Raw genomic sequence first — 22,994 nt, forward strand, 5'->3', positions numbered from 1 at the left:
CAGCTTCCGGGTCTGCCGCCTCTAACCCCTGAGCCACACTTCTCCACTCTACTGAGTAGTGAGTGCAGAGTGTGAGTAGTGAGTGCAGCTTCTGAGTAGTTAGTGCAGAGTGTGAGTAGTGAGTGTAGAGTGTGAGTAGTGAGTGCAGCATGTGAGTAGTGATTGCAGCTTGTGAGTAGTGAGTGCAGAGTGTGAGTAGTGAGTTCAGAGTGTGAGTAGTGAGTGCAGAGTGTGAGTAGTGAGTGTAGAGTAGTGAGTGCAGAGTAGTGGGTAGTGAGTGCAGAGTAGTGAGTAGTGAGTGCAGAGTAGTGAGGAGTGAGTGCAGAGTAGTGAGTAGTGGTTAGTGAGTGCAGAGTAGTGAGTAGTGAGTGCAGAGTAGTGAGTAGTGAGTGCAGAGTAGTGAGTGCAGAGTAGTGAGTGCTGAGTAGTGAGTGAAGAGTAGTGAGTAGTGAGTAGTGAGTGAAGAGTAGTGAGTAGTGAGTAGTGAGTGCAGAGTAGTGAGTAGTGAGTGCAGAGTAGTGAGTAGTGAGTGCAGAGTGGTGAGTGCAGAATAGTGAGTAGTGAGTGCAGAGTAGTGAGTGCAGAGCAGTGAGTAGTGAGTGCAGAGTAGTGAGTAGTGAGTGCAGAGTAGTGAGTGCAGAGTAGTGAGTAGTGAGTGCAGAGTAGTGAGTGCAGAGTAGTGAGTAGTGAGTGCAGAATAGTGAGTAGTGAGTGCAGAGTAGTGAGTGCAGAGTAATGAGTAGTGAGTAGTGAGTGCAGAGTAGTGAGTGCAGAGTGCAGAGTAGTGAGTAGTGAGTGCAGAGTAGTGAGTAGTGAGTGCAGAGTAGTGAGTGCAGAGTAGTGAGTAGTGAGTAGTGAGTGCAGAGTAGTGAGTAGTGAGTGCAGAGTAGTGAGTGCTGAGTGCAGAGTAGTGAGTAGTGAGTGCAGAGTAGTGAGTAGTGAGTGCAGAGTAGTGAGTAGTGAGTGCAGAGTAGTGAGTGCAGAGTAGTGAGCAGTGAGTGCAGAGTAGTGAGTAGTGAGTGCAGAGTAGTGAGTAGTGAGTAGTGAGTGCAGAGTAGTGAGTGCAGATTGCAGAGTAGTGAGTGCAGAGCAGTGAGTGCAGAGTAGTTAGTGCAGAGTAGTGAGTGCAGAGTCGTGAGTAGTGAGTGCAGAGTAGTGAGTAGTAAGTGCAGAGTAGTGAGTAGTGAGTGCAGAGTAGTGAGTGCAGAGTAGTGAGTGCAAAGTAGTGAGTAGCGAGTGCAGAGTAGTGAGTATTGAGTGCAGAGTAGTGAGTAGTGAGTGCAGAGTAGTGAGTAGTGAGTGCGGAGTAGTGAGTGCAGAATAGTGAGTAGTGAGTGCAGAGTAGTGAGTAGTGAGTAGTGAGTGCAGAGTAGTGAGTAGTGAGTGCAGAGTAGTGAGTAGTGAGTGCAGAGTAGTGAGTGCAGAGTAGTGAGTAGGGAGTGCAGAGTAGTGAGTAGTGAGTAGTGAGTGCAGAGTAGTGAGTAGTGAGTAGTGAGTGCAGAGTAGTGAGTAGTGAGTGCAGAGTAGTGACTAGTGAGTGCAGAGTAGTGAGTAGTGAGTGCAGAGTAGTGAGTGCAGAGTAGTGAGTAGTGAGGGCAGAGTAGTGAGTAGTGAGTGCAGAGTAGTAAGTAGTGAGTAGTGTGTGCAGAGTAGTGAGTGCAGAGTAGTGAGTGCAGAGTAGTGAGTAGTGAGTGCAGAGTAGTGAGTAGTGAGTGCAGAGTAGTGAGTGCAGAGTAGTGAGTAGTGAGTAGTGAGTAGTGAGTGCAGAGTAGTGAGTAGTGAGTGCAGAGTAGTGAGTGCAGAGTAGTGAGTACTGAGTGCAGAGTAGTGAGTGCAGAGTAGTGAGTAGTGAGTGCAGAGTAGTGAGTAGTGAGTGCAGAGTAGTGAGTAGTGAGTAGTGAGTAGTGAGTGTCAGTCAGTCAGTCATAAGCTTTTATTCGATATGCAAGATATCTTATAAGCACATTTACAATACAATCATTACAGTATACAAAAAAACATAGCTATAAGAAGTCAGTATAAGAACTCATTAAAAAAGATAAAAGGACATGAAGTGCCCGTTAATAATTCAGCTAAAAAGGGATTAAACCGCTACTGACAATCTCTTACAACGAATAAGCCAAAACTGTTTTAAAAATGTTGCTGTTCCGCACACAATAGAGGAGGAAGCGTCCGTAGATAGGATACGCAAGGCTTCTAGGTGGCTACGTGTACCCATATTTCGGCAAAGAGGTTTCAACCAAAAGCTCCTAGGCCTTGCATAATCCGGGCATTCAAATAGGACATGCGCGATGGACTCAACCCTACTCGGGCAACATGCACAATTGGGGGAAGTACGGGCCGCTGATGTCCATTTTGATACCACAGCACCCAGCGGGAGGGTTCCAACTCTAAATTTAAAATAAAGGGCTCGGTCAAAGGGGAGGGTGATCAGGTCTAGATAGGGTTCAAAGGCCACAATATCTTTGATTTGTAAGAAGGCGACAGTGGACTTGCAGTGGTTCGAGTTTGTAATTAGACGCTCCGCAGTCCATTTCCAGAAAAGCGCCTTGACAACTTCTTTTGGAGGGGCTGAGCGTGATGACCAACAGTCCCCTAGTCCGATCTTTTCCAGAAGCTTTTTAGTTTCTCTTAACCATCTTATCTTAGCCCAACCCCCCAGACTCATTATTTCCCCCAGGCCGTCAGCGTAGGATTTTAGCTCTTCACCCCTCCAGATTCGTGTCCATAGCAGGAGCGGGCGAAGCTGGGCTTGATCTTTGATGTTTTTACAGCCCGTATCCAACAACACTGGTACAGATGGTGTGCTCAGTGGAATAGAGATAAAGGATTTTAGCAGCTTACTCTCCGCTATCGCTAGGGCATCCAAACGGCAGTGGCCCCACAGTTCTGCCCCATACAAGGCTGATGTCAATACTTTGGCCTTGTAGATGTCGATTACTGGGGTAAGTGATCTCCTAGGTGAGGCCCGGAACTCCCTCATGAGAGCTCCTCCTACTCTCCTATGGTTGAGGACCATTTTATCGATGTGATTTGCCCAAGACATCCTATCCGTAATCCGAATACCGAGGTAATCGAATTCGGCCACTTTCTCTAGGGGAACCGAGTTAAGTGTAGGAGGGCGGCCCAGTTTCCTAGGTGGGTTTAGGACTAGGTATTTTGTTTTGTCCACATTTATTATTAAACCCTTAGCAGCACAAAACTCCTGGAAACGCGTTAGCAATTTCTGTAGGCCTTGGGGGGTCTTCGAGATCAGAAGCGTGTCGTCCGCAAAAAGCAGGGTGGGGATACGGACTCCTCCGAGACAGGGGGCGTCAGCTGGTTCTTGTTGAAGATGTTTTACCACCCCGTTCACATATAGTGAAAATAGGGTGGGCGCCAAGACGCAGCCCTGTCTTACGCCCCTGGACACTGGTATCTTTTCAGTGAGCTCTCCGTTTTTACCCCAACGGACCTGTGCAAATGTATGGGCGTGGAGGCTAATGAGGAGGGACAAGATATAAGGGGGTAATCCCAACTCATAGAGCACCCTCCAAAGCTCTTCCCGGGGGACTAGGTCAAAGGCAGTCTTCAGGTCTATAAAGGCCAAGTAAAGACTACCCTTGCCCAGTTCCACCACCTTCCACCCCAGTAGTGACAACCTAAACACCTGCTCTATTGTCCCCATTCCCGCCCGAAAACCTGCCTGAAAGTCTGATAGGATTTTATTCTCCTCCACCCAATGTAGAATCCTTCCAAGGATAGCTTTACCAGCTATCTTTTGGGTGGAGTCTATCAGACTTATGGGGCGGTAGTTCCCTGGGGTTTCCCTGCACCCTTTTTTGTAAATCGGGACCACCACCGCCCCTTTCCAGGATTCTGGCACTGCCCCTCCTATCATGATGTCGTTTAGGAGAGCGGCAATTACCCTTCCCCATTCCGCTGGGTATGCCCTCATAAGGTCCCCCGGAAGGCCGTCTGGGCCCGCTGCCATGCGGGGCGCTACCCACCCTATAACCCCCTCAATCTCTAAGGGAGTGAAGAGATCATAGGCGTGAGGTTCAATTACTAGTGTAAGGTCCATCCCAACATTCAGTTCCCCATCTGGAGGGAGGTATAAGGTCCCGAAATGTTTTACCCAGTTTTGAGGCGGGATGTTGCAGGGTCTCATAGATGCATCGGGTTTATTCCGTGTGCCTATGAGATTCCAAAAGGCCCTTGAGTCCCTACTTTTACTAGCCTGGAGCAGGTCTTCCCAGAATTTGTCTTCCCACTCCCTCCTAGCAACTTTGAGGGACTTATTATAGGCCTTCCTTGCTTCCTGTATCACACTTCGGGATTTGTGCTTAACTGCCTCAACTAACTTTGCCTTGTGAACCCTACATGTTTGGGTGTACCAACCAACAACTGGTTTTTTAAATTCTTTGTTACCCAACTTGTTAGGGTGTGAGGTAAACACGTTAGTTAAGGCTTCTACCAAGGAGACAAATAGCCCACTGACACTACCCGCCCCTTCTAGGGATGTTCCGAGGGTTGTTACCGCATGATTTAAGAGGGTTTGAATTTTCCCTACCTTTGCCTCGGAGAGTACCAATTTCGCCCATTTTATACGTCTGCCACAGGGGGAGACTTCAGACTCATCCGGGGGTGCGGCTACCGGGTTAATGTTGTCCTTCCTTAAAGGGCGCCACCACTGTTCCATACTTAAAGAGAGTGAGTTGTGGTCACTTTCAGTCGTGGGCACCACCTGCATGTCCCTTACATAAGACCATAGGTATACGTCTATTAGGAAATAATCTAACCTAGAGGTGTGTCCTGGTCTATTGAACGTGTGGGCACCCCCCCTGTCCGAGGGTGTCCTCCCATTAGCTGCCCTTAAGTTAAATTCGAGGCTCAGGGAATATATCTGGAGCGCCACTTCTGTCCACCTTCTAATCGGTGGGATTTCCAGTACCGGGAGCCCCAACCTGGTGTCCTCCTCGTCTTGGTCGAGGGAGACGTCCGAGCCCAAGGGCTCGAACGTACAGTTCATGTCGCCCGCAACCAAAGTACGCGTCTTATATGGGGTGTTATTTAACAAGGTCTCGAGGAGAGATATTACAGGAGACTTTCTCCCGCCCTTGGTTCCCCGGGCATAAACATTATAAACATTTAAGACAATTCTACCCCTTTGATCTATTAGGGTGATGTTTTGTATGTCCGGGCAACCTGTGGGGAACTCCACTACTCTGCAGTCTAGACAGGCTGCGACCCAAATGAGAAGGCCACCCGAAGGTCGCCCCCTCCCTGTTTCCGAGACTTGCGCAGGGGAGGAATAGGAAGAAAATCCCACCCTATGTACCGGCACCAAGCTCCATGTCTCTTGGAAGAGGCACAGGGAGTGCTCATCAACCCAAGCAGTGAAATCCGGTAGAGCCAGTTTTCTTGCAATCCCTGCGACATTCCAGCTGAAAACCTTAAAGCAGGGTTCTTCAAACTGTGGGGCGCGCCCCCCTTGGGGGGGCGCGGCACCATCCCAGGGGGGGCGCGAGCTCCCCTCCGATCTTCCCTTTGTGCAGCGCGATGTAGTGACTCTCTGTGAGGGCGGGCGATTTCCGTCAGAGTGGGGCTGCAGGGGCCTAAGAGCTGAACAAAGCTCATTAGCATGCAAATGGCCTCTTAAAGAGGTGTGAAGTGCTTGGGTGCGGCTGCCTGGCTGAGTGTGTGTGTGTGCCCAGAAGCTGTGTCAGTCCAGGCACACACAGGCATGGTGAGATGAAGAGGGCGAGGGAGGGAGGAAGGAGACAGAGACAGACAGAGAGAGATCGAGGGAGGGAGACAGGCAGACAGAAGGGGAGCGAGGGAGGGAGACAGAGGCTGACAGAGCGAGAGCGAGGGAGGCAGCGCGAGGGAGAGCGTGGGAGACTGAGGCAGACAGGGAGAGTGAGGGAGGGAGACATGCAGACAGAGGGAGAGCGAGGGAAGGAGACAGAGGCAGAGCGAGGGAGGGAGACAGGCAGACAGAGGGAGAGCAAGGGAGGCAGAGTGACGGAGAGCGAGGGAGACAGAGTGAGAGAGAGCGAGGGAGACAGAGGGAGAGCGAGGGAGATAGAGGGAGAGCGAGGGAGGAAGACAGGCAGGCAGAGGGAGAGCGAGGGAGGCAGAGTGAGGGAGAGCGAGGGAGAGCGAGGGAGACAGAGGGAGAGCGAGGGAGACAGAGGGAGAGCGAGGGAGACATAAGGAGAGCGAGGGAGACAGAGGCAGCTAGAGGGAGAGCGAGGGATGTCGGGTGGAGCCGGCCACCAGACGTCCGTTATGTTTCCATGTGGGTGAATAGATGTATGGGTGGAGTGGTGGATCTATGGGTGGAGTGATGGGTGGAATGGTGGATGTGTGGGTGACATGGTGGATGTATGGGTGGGGGTGGATGGATGGTGGGAGAGAGGATGGATGCATGAGTGGAGGGATGGATGGGAGTGGATGGATGTGTGTATGGTTGGAAGGGTAGATGGATGGATGGGTGGAGGGATGGATGGATCAGTGAAATGGTGGATGGATCAGTGAAATGGTTGATGAATCGATGGGGGGTGGATGGTGGACGAATCGGTGGGTGGATGGATGAGAGAGGTGATGGATGTTTTGATGTATTGATGGGTGAAGGGGTGAATGGATGAGTGGAGGGGTAGATGTGGGGATGGATGGGTGATTGAGGAGGGTGGATGGACGGGGGGATGGATGGAGGAGTGAAGAGGTGGGTGAGAGGTCAATGGATGGATTCATGAGTGGATGAGTGGATGGATGAGTGGGTGGATGGGTGAAGGGTGGATGGAGGGATGGGTGAGGGGGGAATGGAGAGAGAGGGGGAGGATGGATGGATGAGTGAGGACATGGATGAATGATTGGCAGAGTGGATGGGCAGGTGTGTGCATAGATGGGTGAGGAGAGGAGCATGGAGATGGATGGGTCAGAGTGCAAGTATGAGTGGGGGGAGGGTGGTGAGTGGGAGGGATGGGTGGGTGGATGGATGAGTGGGGGGTTGAGTGGGTGGACGGATGAGTGACTGGGTGGATGGATGAGTGGGTGGGGGGATGGCTGGATGGGTGAGAGGGTGGGTGGTTGGATGGATGAGTGAGTGAGTGGATGGGTGGAAGAGTGGATGGATGAATGGAGGGGTGGATGGATGGATGAATGGAGGAGTGGATGGATGAGTGGGAGGATAGCTTGGGTGAAGGGGTGAGTGGTTGGATGGATGGGTGGAAGAGTGGATGGATTGGTGAGGGGATGGATTGGGTGAAGGGATGGATGGATGATGGATGGATGGGTGAGGGGGTGGATGGAGGGATGGATGGGTGAGATGATGGATGGAGGGATGGATGGTGGATGGGTTTGCAAGTGGTTGAAGGGGTTTGGATGTGTATGGGGCACAGATGGAGGGAAGGAATGAATGGTGGGAGAGTTGGTGGATGACAAGGTGTACATGATGGATGGGGAGGGTTGTGATGACTTCCTTTGCCTTGGAGGATTGTGTTTTGAGCTGTGTGGTACGCCTCTGTCGTTTCGCCACACCCACTCACAGGGCTGCAGTTTGCTAGGCACTCTTGTTGTGTTGAGCATTGTTTGCCAGATATGGCCCGTGCTGTGCGCGTTGCAGTCGATCATGTGGTGTGCCGGATTCCCGAGGTTTCGGTCAGGTGGTGGGGGGGCCCAACATCTGGGGGAATTCAGCTGGGGGGGCTCAACCTGGAAAAGTTTGAATACCTCTGCCTTAAAGGCTAGGTCCGTCACAGCTGGGGTGTCGCTGGGCGCTAGAATGCCCCTGTCTGTGGTCCTCCTCGAAGGTATCTGAGGGGAGCAGGGATCTTGGGGGGTGGCTATAGAGGCTACTATCCCACTTGCAAGATTTGTTTGGGTGGGTGGCACTCCTGCTGGCTCTTCTGTACTCCCGATTTCCAGTCAGCAAGGCCCTAGTGCCCACAATTGGTTCTCCCTTGTACCCCCCGTAACCCCGGCCTAGTTTTGACTGAAAACAGGGGAATTTAAACTTCCTCTAGTTGGGCTAACAATCTGCCTGGGGTAAAAATAAGAAAGATCAACCACTTTAACCCACGGGGCCCCCATACTTTTAATAGGAGTACAAATCGAGGGGACTACTCTAGGGTCTTGAAAATTTATAATTATACAATCCCCCTCCTGGGTTTTTTTCCCCTGCCCTGCCCTACCCACCCCACTCTACGGACACTTAGAATGATACCATCCACACCCAACGGGATTGGCTTATTTGCCTTCAGCCAGTGGATACACTTATTCTTAAGTGACTGGTGGTTTTCCAACTGGCCTTCCTTTAAAAGGGGAACGTTAACCATAACAGCAACAAAAGGCTGACAGTCTGGTGGAAGGTTTACTGGAGGGATCCTTCGTGCTGGATTACTAGGGGCCGGTAAGGTGGTAGATGGGGCAGTAGGTTGGGATACAGATCTAGGGGCTTTCCCTATCGCTAAACCGTTGGATTTGTTGCGTGTGCCTAAATTTTGGGAGTCTTCCGTTTTGCCACTAGCTATCTGTGGCTGCTTTTGTGGAAGAGACTTAGGCTTATTTTTGTCAGGCTCTAAGTGTGTTGGTAGCCCCTTATGTTTTGGCCCTACTTTGGGACGGGGAGGAGATTTAGGAGCTCGGATTAATGGACTATTAGAAACAACTTTATTTAGACATATTGGGGGCTTAGGGTCTCTCTGGGATGGTGGTTCTTTCCCCTTTGTGCCCGTGTCCTTGTTTTCACTCACTCTAGTTATTTGTTTAAATGTGGTTTTGAGTGAGTGGAACCCGTCAAGGGTTGATTGCTCTAATTTATCTATCCTCTCCCCTAGACCCTTGACCTGTGATAATAGCGGATTCAAGAGACTATATACCTTCTCGAAGATATTTTCAACTGTTACTGAATCAGTTAGCTTAGAGACCTTGGGAGTGTTAGCTTCTGAGTGTAGCCCCTTGGGAGAGATCAGCACATCCCCTTCTATGTCAACTTCATTCACTATAGACCTACCCCTTGTGTTTCTCATACCAGATCCAGAGGGCTTTCTTACTCTTTGATAAAGAGCGGCCTGTCTCACTAGCCTACCCTTTTTGCGTTTTCTCGGCTTTTTACTTAAGGGCCTATTTCCCTGCCTAGTTTCGCGAGTTTGGATGATGGGGGAAACCCTATCTGACTCCCCTTCTGATATAACTAAGGAGGGGGTGAGCGGTTTTGGAGGCAGAGGATCACTGGTAGCTTCATTTGGGAGATTCGGTGATAATGGTGAAGACAGTTTACTAAGGCCACCATCTTCCACAGTAACTATAGGGAGAAGTGCGGCCAGACTTTCCAGCCTATCTATAGTTTGCTCTATACCAGCCAAATGGGGGGGTCTGTGGAAACACCAGGGACACTAGGTGGGGTAACAGAGTGAACCCGGACACTGGCCGGTGTAAGCGACTGGGCAGCAGCCCCCAAGGATGAGCGTCTTGAGGGGAGGTAGACCTCGGATAGACGCCGTTCAGACATAGCAATCTCCTTTCCAATCACCACCGCCACCCTGGTAATAAAGCGGTCCATAGTTCCTATAACAGGGCTCGCGGCATTGGTCCCCCTTTCGCCTTCACTCCTAAGTAGTGAGTGCAAAGTAGTGAGTAGTGAGTGCAGAGTAGTGAGTAGTGGGTGCAGAGTAGTGAGTAGTGAGTGCAGAGTAGTGAGTAGTGAGTGCAGAGTAGTGAGTGCAGAGTAGTAAGTAGTGAATGCAGAGTAGTGAGTAGTGAGTGCAGAGTAGTGAGTGCAGAGTAGTGAGTAGTGAGTGCAGAGTAGTAAGTAGTAGTGAGTTCAGAGTAGTGAGTAGTAGTGAGTAGTGAGTGTACAGAGTAGTGAGTAGTGAGTGCAGAGTAGTGAGTGCAGAATAGTGAGTGCAGAGTGCAGAGTAGTGAGTAGTGAGTGCAGAGTAGTGAGTAGTGAGTGCAGAGTAGTGAGTAGTGAGTGCAGAGTAGTGAGTAGTCAGTGCAGAGTAGTGAGCGCAGAGTAGTGAGTAGTGAGTGCAGAGTAGTGAGTAGTGAGTGCAGAGTAGTGAGTGCAGAGTAGTGAGTAGTGAGTGCAGAGTATTGAGTAGTGAGTGCAGAGTAGTGAGTAGTGAGTGCAGAGTAGTGAGTAGTGAGTGCAGAGTAGTCAGTGCAGAGTAGTGAGTAGTGAGTGCAGAGTAGTGAGTGCAGAGTGCAGAGTAGTGAGTGCAGAGTAGTGAGTGCAGAGTACTGAGTGCAGAGTAGTGAGTGCACAGTGCAGAGTAGTGAGTGCAGAGTAGTGAGTGCAGAGTGCAGAGTTGTGAGTGCAGAGTAGTGAGTGCAGAGTAGTGAGTGCAGAGTGATGAGTGCAGAGGAGTGAGTGCAGAGTAGTGAGTGCAGAGTAGTGAGTGCAGAGTGTGAGTAGTGAGTGCATTGAGTAGTGAGTGCATAGAGTAGTGAGTAGTGAGTAGTGAGTAGTGAGTAGTGAGTGCGGAATGCAGAGTAGTGAGTGCAGAGTAGTGAGTGCAGAGTGAGTGTGCAGAGCAGTGAGTGCAGGTGCAGAGTGGTGTGTGCTGTTGAGTGCAGAGTGGTGTGTGCTGTTGAGTGCAGAGTGGTGTGTGCTGTTGAGTGCAGAGTGTTGTGTATTGTCAATGTAAATGACAATGCCATTTATTTATGATTGAAAGAAAAAAAAGAAATGTCATGAGCAATGCCAATAGCTCCACCTTTAATGATGCTGAGACCATTGCATTGTAAATGCTTGTTTAACAATATGTCCATGCCCCAGTTCAACCAGACTTTCCGTAAATGGGTTACTACTGAGGGATATATTGTTAAACTTAAATAGCAAGAGCTCCATGCTTTGGAACAAGCTGCCTTATGGCAGCTCCTCCGGAGGCACTTAAAGTATGGTGAGCAGCTGCCATTTTTCATGCGGCTGCTCAGCACTTTTTTTCTTCCAAAGGGGTAGTTTGGTTTTGAAAAAACGAAAACAAAACTAATGGCCTGACACCCTGGGAGTTTTCTTCTTGGGAGTGGGGGTTATTTTTAGTTTTTCCTGTCTGGAACTGACAGGCTTTACCTGGCAGGTAGCGAGTATTCCTCTGTTGGAAAGCAATTGTTCACTAGACTCTAAATAGAGCAGATGGGCTGTCTGCCAAACGCTAAATCACCCTCATAGGGACTGATTACAATTTAGCCGAAATTCCGTCCAATGCGTAAAACCCTGTTTATGCACGGGATGGAATTACAAGTTTGCTTTTAGTTAACGCATCCAATAATTATTGGATGTTTTAAATTCCTCAAGTTTCATTACATTTCGGCACTTCAAGCCTGCTGAAATATCACAGGGAAAATGTGTACGGGTTTAAATGTACCATGCAGACTTTGCTGTGTATAACAACAAAATCTACATGTGATTGCCCAATACCTTGTAACAGATGCCATTTATGGCCCCCCAAAAAAACGAACTCAGACCATCATTATTTACCAGGTGAGATAAATACCACCTTTACTTGTATTCAGGCTGTTAGTCTTATTTGTGCTTTGACAGAAGCACATGTGCATGGAAAATAAACCTTTTTCTTTCTTAGGATTACTAAAGACAGTGTGGTTGAAACATGTCAATAAGAAACATGGAAGCATACCAAATTCCCAAATGTTGCAAAAAATGTTCAGACCACCCTTCTCCACAGTCCAAAGACCGACAAATTCAGGATGAGATGTTAGAAGGTTGCTGTGGTCCGTAAGCAACTTCATGCAGTCATTCATTTTGGCTGGCGTCACAGTATATGTACGAATTTCATACACTTTGTTAACTTCTTGCTGGGGTCCTGATGTAAAGGATGCACATGCCTGAATAAAGAAAAAGATTAGGGGCTATTGAAAGAGGTAAAACATCAGGCAAAAACAACACACGTCGAGAACTATATAGCTAACATTTCAATACAGTATCAATCTGACCATTTCTATCTCGCCTAGTTCCTCAAACTAAACAAGATTATATGACTATTGTCTGACATAAAAGAGATCAAATATTGATTTTTCTGTCCTAAAACTCATTACTGGATTTAAAGAAATGGAATGCAAAACACTGGTTTTGCAGTAGGCACTGCCTATCCAACGTATCCCCAGTTTGCTCATAACTTGTATACCCGAACAAGTGTGGCACACATCAAACTAAGCTCTTGTCAGATTGTTATCCTGCAGCTGTCCATTTCTAGAACACACTTTTGTCTTGTGGATATAATTTATTTTTATATACCTTGAAATGCTTGACAGCCACTCGAATATAAAGTAGGACCTCCTCGTCTCAGTCCTCACATTAATGAGGTGATCCCGCCTTCCTACAGGCCTCTGAAATTATAGTCTGTTTTTATTTTTAGTATATAAACCCCTTCCACCCTTCACCATGCCTGCTAGCAACAATAACAGACACAACAACAGTGGGAGGGAGGAAACAGGACTGGGACAAGGAGGACCTCAATTGGGGAAATTAAGATTACTGGAAAGGAACAACACATTTTCTGCTCTTTCATATTAGTACTGACAGAGGCGTAGCTAGAGCTTGTGGCGCCCGGGGCTATCCTTCAGATTGCCGCCCCCCTGGGGGGGGGGCTGGAGAAAAACGACAGCGAGCACCTGAAAGAGGTCTGAGAGACACGTAATATCGCTGCTCATAGTTACCTTGGTCATGCAAGTTAATGCACATACATGACACGGTCCAGGGCTGGACAGCCCCCGTCCCCAAAATAGTGCCGTCTGGGGCAGACCTCCCCCCCCTAGCTACGACGCTGAAGGAAAAGCAGAAGGAAACCCAAAACTTACATCAGTTCTACCTACCCTGTTTGTGACATCTCACTCATAACATCACAGCTTGTGCAGGACCCTTATCCCCTTTCCCCTATCTGCCCCGTCAATGACCTCAGGAATGTCTGCAGACCGGTCCACCACACTGGGTTTGACCACGTTTCCCCTGGCAGCACCTTCAAGATACCTTCAGGATACTACAGGTGAGTCCAATGCACCTGATCACTAGATTAACTTGAGTTCTGCAGTTGGGGCAGTACCAGCCCTGCAGTGGAAGCCTTTTCACTCCACCCAAGCCCCCCATGAGAGCTCAGTAGAAGCCATCCCACGTGCCCCTCCCAGGAGAGAGCAGTGGAGCCTTCCACAGCCCCAGCCGCAGAAGAACTACATACCCTGACCACCCATCCCAGGAGAGAGCAGTGTAACCATTCTACTCCTCCCTCCCGCCAAACAGAGAGCATTCAACACCAACTCAGTGTCGCCTACAATCACACCAGTATAGTAGTGTGAGTTTTTAAAGACTGTCAGTGCTCCGAAAGCATTTCAATAAGCTGGAGTGTCAGGCCGGAGAATGCAGTAGAATGTGAAAAATGCATTTTTACCTACTCAGGCCAGAAGGGGCATCTGACCCGTGGCCCATCGTAGAGACAGCCTTGACCCTGCAACTGTTACTAGAGACAGACACATGCCCGCAAACAATATGTGAAAATTCATAGAAATATTTTCATATTTTTGTGGGGGGAAAAAGGTATACTAGGAGGGGACAACCCACGGAATCTACAGAAGGAACCCTGGCAATGTATACTAATAACAGTATCCCAATGTAATATTAAAATGAATTGCACTCAAGGTGCCTTGTTTCAATTTTCCTGAAAGTTTAGAAAGCAAAGTAATTGAATGTGAGTCCTGATTTCACGGTATGTGCCTGTCCTCGCAAACATCTCTTGTTAGCACATGAGTAATGCCAAGGTCTCTGCACCTTCATATCACCTGTGCTCTTTTTTGTGTGTTACTAAGAACATACAGGTGTTGCTTGCCACATTCACTCTTCAGCAGTAAATGTCCATTTCAGCACAGACTTACTTTGCTGAGCTGACGCTGTAATAGAAACCAAGCACTGGCAAAGCCAAAAGGTCTTGCTTATGAGAGCTATTGCTTTGGCAATGCTTTGTAGCCATGCTGTACAGCAGTGCAGATGCTTTGCAGTGTGGCTAAAGCTAATTTTAAATGGCACTAATATACAGCCAGGGCTAATGCACTTTTACCTGATACTGCCCCTTAAACTATCCCAGCCATCATATATCCCAATCTTCCCTCACACTGTCCCCATATATTTTCAGTCTTGCACTTCTATGCTCAAATGATCCTGCCCCATTAAAAACCTAACCTCCTTCATCCAAACTGCACCAAAACAACCTCTCCAACACTAAAACTACCCCATCTTATCGCTACCCCATACTTTTAGACTACCCCCCACTCAAACTACTTCCTATTGTCAAAGAACTCTGCCTACAGTCATATTATCTCCACTTACTACCTTCTAGAACAACGTCACCCCTTCAAACAAACTACCCCTACCTTCACGCGAACTCCACCTTCAAACTACCCCTCCAATGCTGAAACTAACACCAGTTGTAAACTATTCCCTTCCAACTCCCTCCACATCACCGAAGCTACCCTATATTTTGTCACATCCCTCCTGACCTCTAAATACTTCCAACTTTCAAACTGTCCCCACCGCCTACTCCTATACTCCTATACTGAGTCACCCATTATCAACTTACCCTGGACACTCAACATGATCCATTTTACCTGAGCAAATCTTTGATGTCACAATTTCAGCCTCAATACCCCATGCCCCTTCCCCTTGACTATACCAAGGATTTATAGAAATGGTCTTATTTACTTTTTATTATTCCATAAATTATAATATATATGTAACAACATAATGTTGAGTAATCTAATTCTAGCTGCGTAGCACAAAACCCACTTCTTGCAAAGTGGATGTAATGGGGTAGGAACCACAGGCCTAAAACTCCAAGCAAAGCCATATCAACTGAACTAAAGCCATACAAACTAGTGCAGCTCAGTACAAACAACAGACAATGGGAAATTCCTAAATATTTCAAAGCATATTCGGTGTGATATTTGCTAAAATTACACACAGTGCCAAATTGACCCTTAGGAGGCTGTCTGCATGAAAGAATTGTATTCAAGGGTTTACTCAAATCACAAAACTCATACAAAATACAAAGTATTGTTTCTCTGTCTTTGAATAAATGAAAAATCATATGTATTGTCACAAATAACAGAGTTATTTGCATGTGTGTGGCTGATGCCATCATTGTGACACAATGCGCAGTAAATACAATGCAATGCTAATTTTGGTTGAGCAAGGGAGACTATTGCACATAGTTGCATAGTGTGAATCTTGGTTAATCTGCTCACAAGTGTATTGAATTTATAACGTGCTAGATCAGTAAATGCATACAAACATAAGTACCCCTTTAACGCCCAAACTACTCCATACTCCTACTACCTCTGCCTTATATTAACCCATCCTATATTTAAATTCTCCAACCTTTAAATTACTCCTTCTACCCTCACATTATATCACCAAAACTCACGCACTACACTCCGGTTTTAAAAACTGCCTCTTCAGACCCACTCTGCTCTCCTTCCTTTAAAGTAAACTTTATCATCTTAAACAACATCTTAACTGTAAAATGCCATCCATACCTTCAAAACACTGCTCCTTCTCAGACTTCAGAGCATCCTGCTCTACTAACGCGTCTGACTCCCTTGCCTTAGATTCCAAAGCAGCAATAACAAAGAGAAACACTCACAAGGAGGACAGGCAGAAGTGATTTTTTAAAACTGCGAACAATTTTTCTTGTAACTTTCCGCTTTTGTGACCCTAATGGAATGGAACCGGTGTATAGGAGCTGAGACCAGCCTCTAAGGGGCCCAAGTTGACTCTCTTGGGAAAATAGCCAGTCTGCCAATATGCCCTGGGAAAGAAGCCCGGCTGAGAAGTGTGTGTAGTGTGGGGGAAATAGATTCACTTTACCATAGTTTTCAGCCCGATCTTAATTCAACACAGAAAGATGTATCTGTTCGCCATGAGAAATAATCCTAAATTAAATTGTGATTAGAGGGATCAACGGATCTTCTGTTGGCCACCAGAAATAATTTATAGTTATCGTGTTGGTTGGAAGGACATGAAAAAATAATATTTTCAAAAAACGAAGACTTTATGTGTGTATTCATACCTTATGCAAATGAATCATCCAGAGAGGAGTCAGGAAGAAGCGCTGTGGTTGATAAGAGAGGTGCTATGCCTGTTTGCCCTTTGTCTATGCAGCTCACAGTGGGTGCCGCTGGTGCCTGCGCTCCAGCTGCTCCCACGTGCACTACTGCAGTGTCATCATTTCCGGGGTGTGATTGGACTGCACGAGCACTCTTCTATGCAGCCGCCTCCGAGCTTAATCATGGCGCAATATAAAATGACTCTCAGTCTAAGAAGCAGAGCACTGAGCTGTGTTCATTGCGAAGTCTCACAGAAGTAATGCGGCGGCCTTTATAATTTATTTGAGACACTGTATCCAAATAAATTATAAAGACCGCCGCAACGGGCCAGTCAGTGCCACGCGGCCGCCGCCCTCAAAAAAGGGCCGCCTGGAGCGGACCGCCCCCACCGCCCCACCTTAGCTACACCGCAGAGTACTGATATCCCTAAGATTGAGTGTATGACTCATGAACAGAGAACCCTGTACCCCCGACACCCATCCAAGATGTTGATTGCCACCTTTCATGGAAAAAGGATTGGTATGTTTCATACAGGTACCCGCATATAGGCTCAGGTAATGAATGTACCTTTCACCTACATTTCCCCTGACATTACACTACATAACAGTTCTTAGTACTGACCTTTTACCTAGTTACGGTAAAGCCTAAATTACATGGGGTTTTCTCTGAAAACTAGCCTCATTCATCAGGCATGAGGATTCTTAGAATCACAGCAGGACTACCATCTCCTGCATAATAACTATGTACAAGGATAATTTCTTCTGTCATCCTAGTCCGACATGACACATGAAGGTATATCCCCACTTTGGGTATATAAACACCATATCTTTGCTGAGACAGGCAGAGTAGACAAGGACTTCCATGCTGACACACTGACATCAGATGCTGAGGTTCCTGCACACAGACACTCCAGCACGCAGTGGTCTGAACACATCCCTCGCAGTGTGTCCATCTCGAGACCAAGACCGGGTCCCACAGACTCTCACTTCAGGTAATGGGGTTGACTTTATCCTAGAGGGATTCTTGGCTCTACACCTACCTACATACATGCTAGGTACACTAAGGTACATCTAGTTAGGGTAGCATTGTAGGAGTACGCATTATTACTGTCATGTATTTTTATGCTTGCCTGTATTCGTTGTTTTAGCACGATGGTAGAAATCTACCATCCTTTACTCTGTTGGTGCTCATAATCATTTATATCTGTTTCTGTCTAATCGTTGTTTCAGCACAACTATGTTACACTATAATGACGCTGGTTCAATAATTGCTTATTGAAAAACGTCCCCATTGTTTTTTCTGTGTATCTCTCTGAGACAAAGTGAGCACGAGTGACTGAACGAAAAGTATCGCACTGTTTCCAGGACCCCTGATGGGACAGGGTTGTCATTTCGATAGTTGCCAAGAACTATTCTCTCCTTGGTAAGAGGGGTTTCTAGTGGCACTGTGAGCTAGCTGGTATACAAGCTGACATAACTCTGTGGGGGTGTCTGGAGTCAGTCTGGACACCAATCCTGCAGTGTATGTTGTCTAAATGCGCAGATCCTATATAGGTTTATAGGAACTACACAATAGGATCTGTTTTTGGTGAACTTTATGATGATCTTGTCAATTTGTTTTGTTCTGTGGTGAAGCATGAAACCACATTTTTTATTTTTTATAGACTTTTATAGTTTTATTTTGCTACATATGGTGTTATGACATGCTGTTCTGCAACATTAGTGTAGGAAGGTGGATATCTGACTATGGTTACCCCCAAACTTTTTGCCTGGTATTTAGATGGTTTTTGACTTAGTTGGCCTGGGATCCCGCTATTTAGGGCCCCAGGCTAATTGCTCTCTCCTTAAAATGGACTCCATGTACCTTAGGTACATACACAATTGGATCTGGTTCACCTTATAGGCCCCTGTAACAGTGTACCATAGGTACCCAGGGCATAGGTGTAGCCAAGGCCTACCAGGGGCTGCAGCATGTATTGTGCCACCCCTGGCCTAGCCTCCATATTTGACACAACTGGCTGATCACTCAGCTGGGGTAATCTGGTGTAATCACCTCATACTTAGATATAGTATACCTATATCTACCCTATCTGGACACATAGTAACCTATAAGCCACTCCTATTGAAGGCCTCAGCAATCCTGGAGGCAGAGTGCGTGGTTTTATGTGATATGGTGCTCTGGCACAAGCTGAGCCTGCATGCAGCTGTCGGGAACAACTCCCTTAGCTGTTCCAGGATATTTCCATACCATATACTCTTAAGTGCATTATAATCCTCGCAGTTATTTGCTAACTTTGGTTTGGCTTTATCAAAACATGTCGAGTAAGGTGTCATACGAATTGGGATACTACCCGCTCGCCAATTCTGACGACGGGGGTAGCATTCCACCCTTCTAGAGGGACACGACATGTACATAACCTGAACCCCAGTAAAAGTTCAACTCGAGCCTCAGCATCACAAAATGGATGCTGCCACCACAGACACAAGTCTGACCTCCTGCTGCTGGGAGTCCTTCCAGCGAGGGAGGCTTGGACAAAGGGTTTCCTGCCTTGGGAGGTGCGAGCACCACCCCAGACAGGATTTTGTGTATTGGGTAGGACAGGGCTGAATAGAATGAGACATGCCTGGGGCACACAAGCCTGTCCAAACCGGTGCTGGGGCTTTCCAGCCCCAGTCCTGGTGGGGAGCTGGACAAAGGAAACTGGGTGTAACTGCCCCCCTTCCTGGTCCCACCCAGAGGAGGGACCTAGCAGGTGATCCAGCCCCCAGATTGAGAATAAGAGTAGGAGCTGTGTCCCAAGACTTCGGATCATCCTGAACTCGACTTGAAACTAAGAAGAAAACTGGACTTCGACATTCCGCTGCACAAAAGACTGAAGAACATCTCCCTTGTTGCCAAGGAGTGGCCACCCTGTGAATACATGCACCATCCAGCAACTCAACGTCTGCTTTGCCGCTGCCTCCTGCCGGAGCCCGAGCCCAGAGCCCGACGAGACCCAGACTTCCAGACATCTCAGAGCTCGATCCACAGTCCCTGAAAAGAAGAGACCCGTGGAGGCACCGAGAGACGTGGGACCGGACATCTTGAAAGACCCCCGAGAAGCTGACTGCGCAGCACCCGAGGCACCCTCGATGTTGTGCTTTGGGTTTTGAGAAGCCCCACCACCGAGCAACATTTGCACCGAAGATCAGCCCCCCAGCATCTTCACGATCTGCGTGGGGCCCTTTTGCACTTTGCCACTCGATGCGCCATCCCGGACACTTGCCACATGGATAGCGGCCATCTTGGTGACAAAACCTACAAACTACACTGCTGGTCTGGTTGCTCCAGACTGGCCCTCACTCCCCTGAAAAGGAGCACCTGCTCTGACCTTGCTGGTCTGAGTGAGAAGCTTGCATCGATTCCTGCGTGGCTTGCATTAGCCAAGGCCTGTTTGCTTCGATCAAGAAGCCGACACCACCATCAGCTAGAGCCTTTGTGGGACAGCTTGTGACCAACACCTGGACATCCTCGACCTCTTCATGTCCACGTGGCTGCAGAGACAATCATCACGTTTTCACCTGCTTGCGCCCGACATTGCCTGGTTCCCTCCTGATTCCACGGTAGTCACTGGCTAGTGACTTTGAACATTGTCCCCTCTGCTTTCAGGTCTTCACCTCTTCAGATCCACCCTTGGATCCATCGGAACCCTCCTCGACGACCCGCCTGCAGCATCTTCATCTTCAGGCACCATCAACCTGCGTGACGAAACCCGACACTACTTTGCACCTGTGCACCCGCTTCCTGTGGGTGAGGTAACTCAGCAACGCCGGTGTTCCTACACTGGTACTTACCTCTAGTGTCTAGGTCTAAAGTTTTGTCCTTCTAGGTCAGTCAGAAGGATCCTTAAACAGTAACTTTATAACTTTCACGCACCATTGACATTGCATTGGTGTATGCGTGTGCTTTAAGCGCTGCACCCGAGTCCCGCGGGCCTTTCCCGACAATTGGATCCACCGGAACTCCCCACGATGACCCACCTGCAGCATCTTCATCTACAGGCTCCATAGACCAGTGCGATGAAACCCGACACACTTTGAGACATATGCACCCGCTTCCTGTGGGTGAGGTAACCCTGGCACTCTGGTGCTCCTGTGTAGCAATACACCTCTAGTGTCTATGTTCCAAGTTGCTAGGTTCTAGGTCATCCGGAAGGTTCCCTTTTCATTAACTTTATAAGTTTTATGCACCATTGACTATGCATTGGTGCATGCGTTTGCTTTAAGCGCTGCACCCGAGTCCCGCGGGCCTTTCCCGACTTAGTCACTGCTATTCCCGAACAGCTCCAGCGATTCCCCAGGCCCTAGGCCTACTTCCTTTCCGCTTGGTGGTACTTATACCACTATTTTAGTATATGGTTTAGGTTTAGGTGGCCCCTACGGCTCATCCATATTGTGCAGCTTTTGTATATTTAAACTGTGTTTTGTTTTAACGCATTTGCTTCTGTTCTCATAAAGAGTATAGGGGATTTGTAGTAAATAAATATATATATATATATTTTCAATATATATCTGTGTGGTGTCCTTTCATTTGGTATTCAAGGGGATTGTGTATGATAAATCAGCTTGCTTCACATGCCTTTACAGAGTTTGGCCTAAGACTGCTTTGTTCACGCTACTAGGATAGCTGGTCTATAAGGTTGACTTACAACCAATCCTCATGAGGGTTGCTTGGCATGGTACAAGGAGATCACTAGAATTAGTGAGCATCATATACCAGGCCAACTTCTCACAATTAGACATACACCTCAGAAGTATTTAGCATAGCCAGAAACAATCTGCAGCATCTTCCAGTGTTTTTACCATAGCCTTAGTAAACATCATGATCAAAAACGTTATTTCGATCATTATAGATCATAAAAGTACAAACAAACAATACAACCAACATCAGGATTTGCATAAAAGTACAAATATAAATAACAATAAATAAAGCTATAACAACATATTTTAAAAAACTACATTTAAAAAGTAGGTTAAAAAAGAACAACATAAAAACCACAAATTTGGTAAGCACAAGACCACTATCTAAGATGCATAAAAAGGAGAGTGACCAGGGTTAAAGCCTGCAGCATTATTACACACCTAACCTCAGTGCATCATAGACATCAAATAATTCATTTCATAGGATGGGAATTGCCTGTGCAAGTTTCACACACTTTATCCAAAATGCCATTAAAACTTAGCCAGGCAAAAAAACACCATCAGTCTGAATGTTTCCTGGTACTCCCTGCTTCCCAAATCTTTGCAAAGGAAAACAATACATTTTGCATGTATTTGTTTATAAAGGGGTCAGAAAAACAAAAAATGGATTAGCGATTCGGAACACCCTTCACCGCCTAAACACAGATCATTGTTTGAACCACTTTCATGTTGCCATCTACCAGTAAATGGTTTTACAGGTAGAGTTCCATACCTAAACTGAAGGTAGCGTTTCCTGGCTAATGGTACTTTCATAGAGAGCCATTGGTTTATGTTATGTTCCGTTATGTTAATAGACATTTATAGAGCGCAGCTATCACTCCAAGGAGCATCATGGCGCTAAGTGGATCACTTGGTAGACAGGGTAACTGAGGGTGAGAAATTGGATTAGATGAGTGCTATACATAATGTGTCTGAAGCCTTAAAAATCCAAGTCTTTAGGGCCTTCCTGAACAAAGATTCTGATTGGATAAGGCGAAGGTGATTGGGGAGTTGGTTCCAGGCTTTAGCCCCGATCACTGCACTTGATTTTCCCGCTTTTGAGACATATCTGAACACTGGAAGTTTTAGTAAATTGACGATGGATGATCTAAGAGTGCGACATGGTACATAGCGCGCAAACCTGTGCCAAAGGTACTGAGGGCCTGAGGAATGGAAGAATCTAAGGTGATTATCAGGTTCTGGAACAAGATTCTTTTATGGATTGGTAGCCAATGTAGTGCTTACAGTGCAGCCGATGCTGATGACTTCCTAAGCCACTATAGCACTAAGTGGACTGCTGCTTTTTATACCATCCGTAATTTGTATAGGACCGACTTGTTAGCACCTGCATAGAGGCTGTTGCAGAAGTCTATTTTAGATGTATTTAGGGCCACTGCAACTACTCTCTGGTGAACCCAATTATTGATCCAAATTCAGCCTTTGAAGTAGGGCCTTAATAGTGCAAAGCCACAGAATTTTCCATGCATGCTGTGGAGCTAGAGGTCTTTCATTCTCTCCCGATAAGATCCAAGGGTGGGTATTGTCCATAACCGGTACCAGTAAATGAGTATTCTACTCTCAATCTTAGGGGAAATTTGATTTTGAGCCAAATCTAAATATAATGGAGTCACCGGGGTGCTTACTGGAAGATTCAATAAGGTTTTTATTAACATTTGCTCTACTGTGGAGAAGCTCTCTGTATTTGAATAACCCCACAGCTCTGCTCCATATAAAACCACCCATAGTGCCTTTACATTGTATATGTCTAATGCCGGAGCCTACCTTCTAGATAAGGTTTTTCTGTGTATTAGTAAACATTACTTCTCATTTTTGGTGACTAAACTTCACCGATAATAAATTAAAATAAACCTAAATCACTATAACTAACATTCTCACTCGGGGGGGCGGAGCTAGCCGGCGTCGATGGCGGATGCGTGAGCCTTCAGTTCCTCGCATAGCCCCGGAATAATCCTGATAATCTATCCTTAATCGTGCCCTATATGCCATAGCGGGCTCTCGAACACCCGTTGGCTCCCCTAGATTCATTTGGGGACCTTTTGGGACGTTTGCTGGCGAGACTCTCCGAGTTCTCTGGAGTGCGGCCCCTAGTGACTGGGCCTGAAGCCGCGCACTATCCTGGAGAGGGGGCCGGGTAACGTCGCTAGACGTGCGGCCTCAACG

General features: G+C 47.3%; 1 protein-coding gene across 1 annotated transcript in view; it reads right to left on the bottom strand.

The window, feature by feature from the left end:
• LOC147727602 (protein NipSnap homolog 3A-like) overlaps positions 1-22,994 on the bottom strand; it is a 412,033-nt gene that overhangs the window by 194,592 nt on the left and 194,447 nt on the right. Inside the window, exon 2 of the mRNA XM_086961632.1 lies at positions 11,625-11,832. Coding sequence (XP_086817758.1) covers positions 11,625-11,832 — 208 coding nt within the window. The remainder of the gene's footprint in view (positions 1-11,624; positions 11,833-22,994) is intronic.

Source organism: Lissotriton vulgaris, chromosome 3_1, assembly GCF_964263255.1.
Source record: "Lissotriton vulgaris chromosome 3_1, aLisVul1.2, whole genome shotgun sequence".
NCBI lineage: Eukaryota > Metazoa > Chordata > Amphibia > Caudata > Salamandridae > Lissotriton > Lissotriton vulgaris.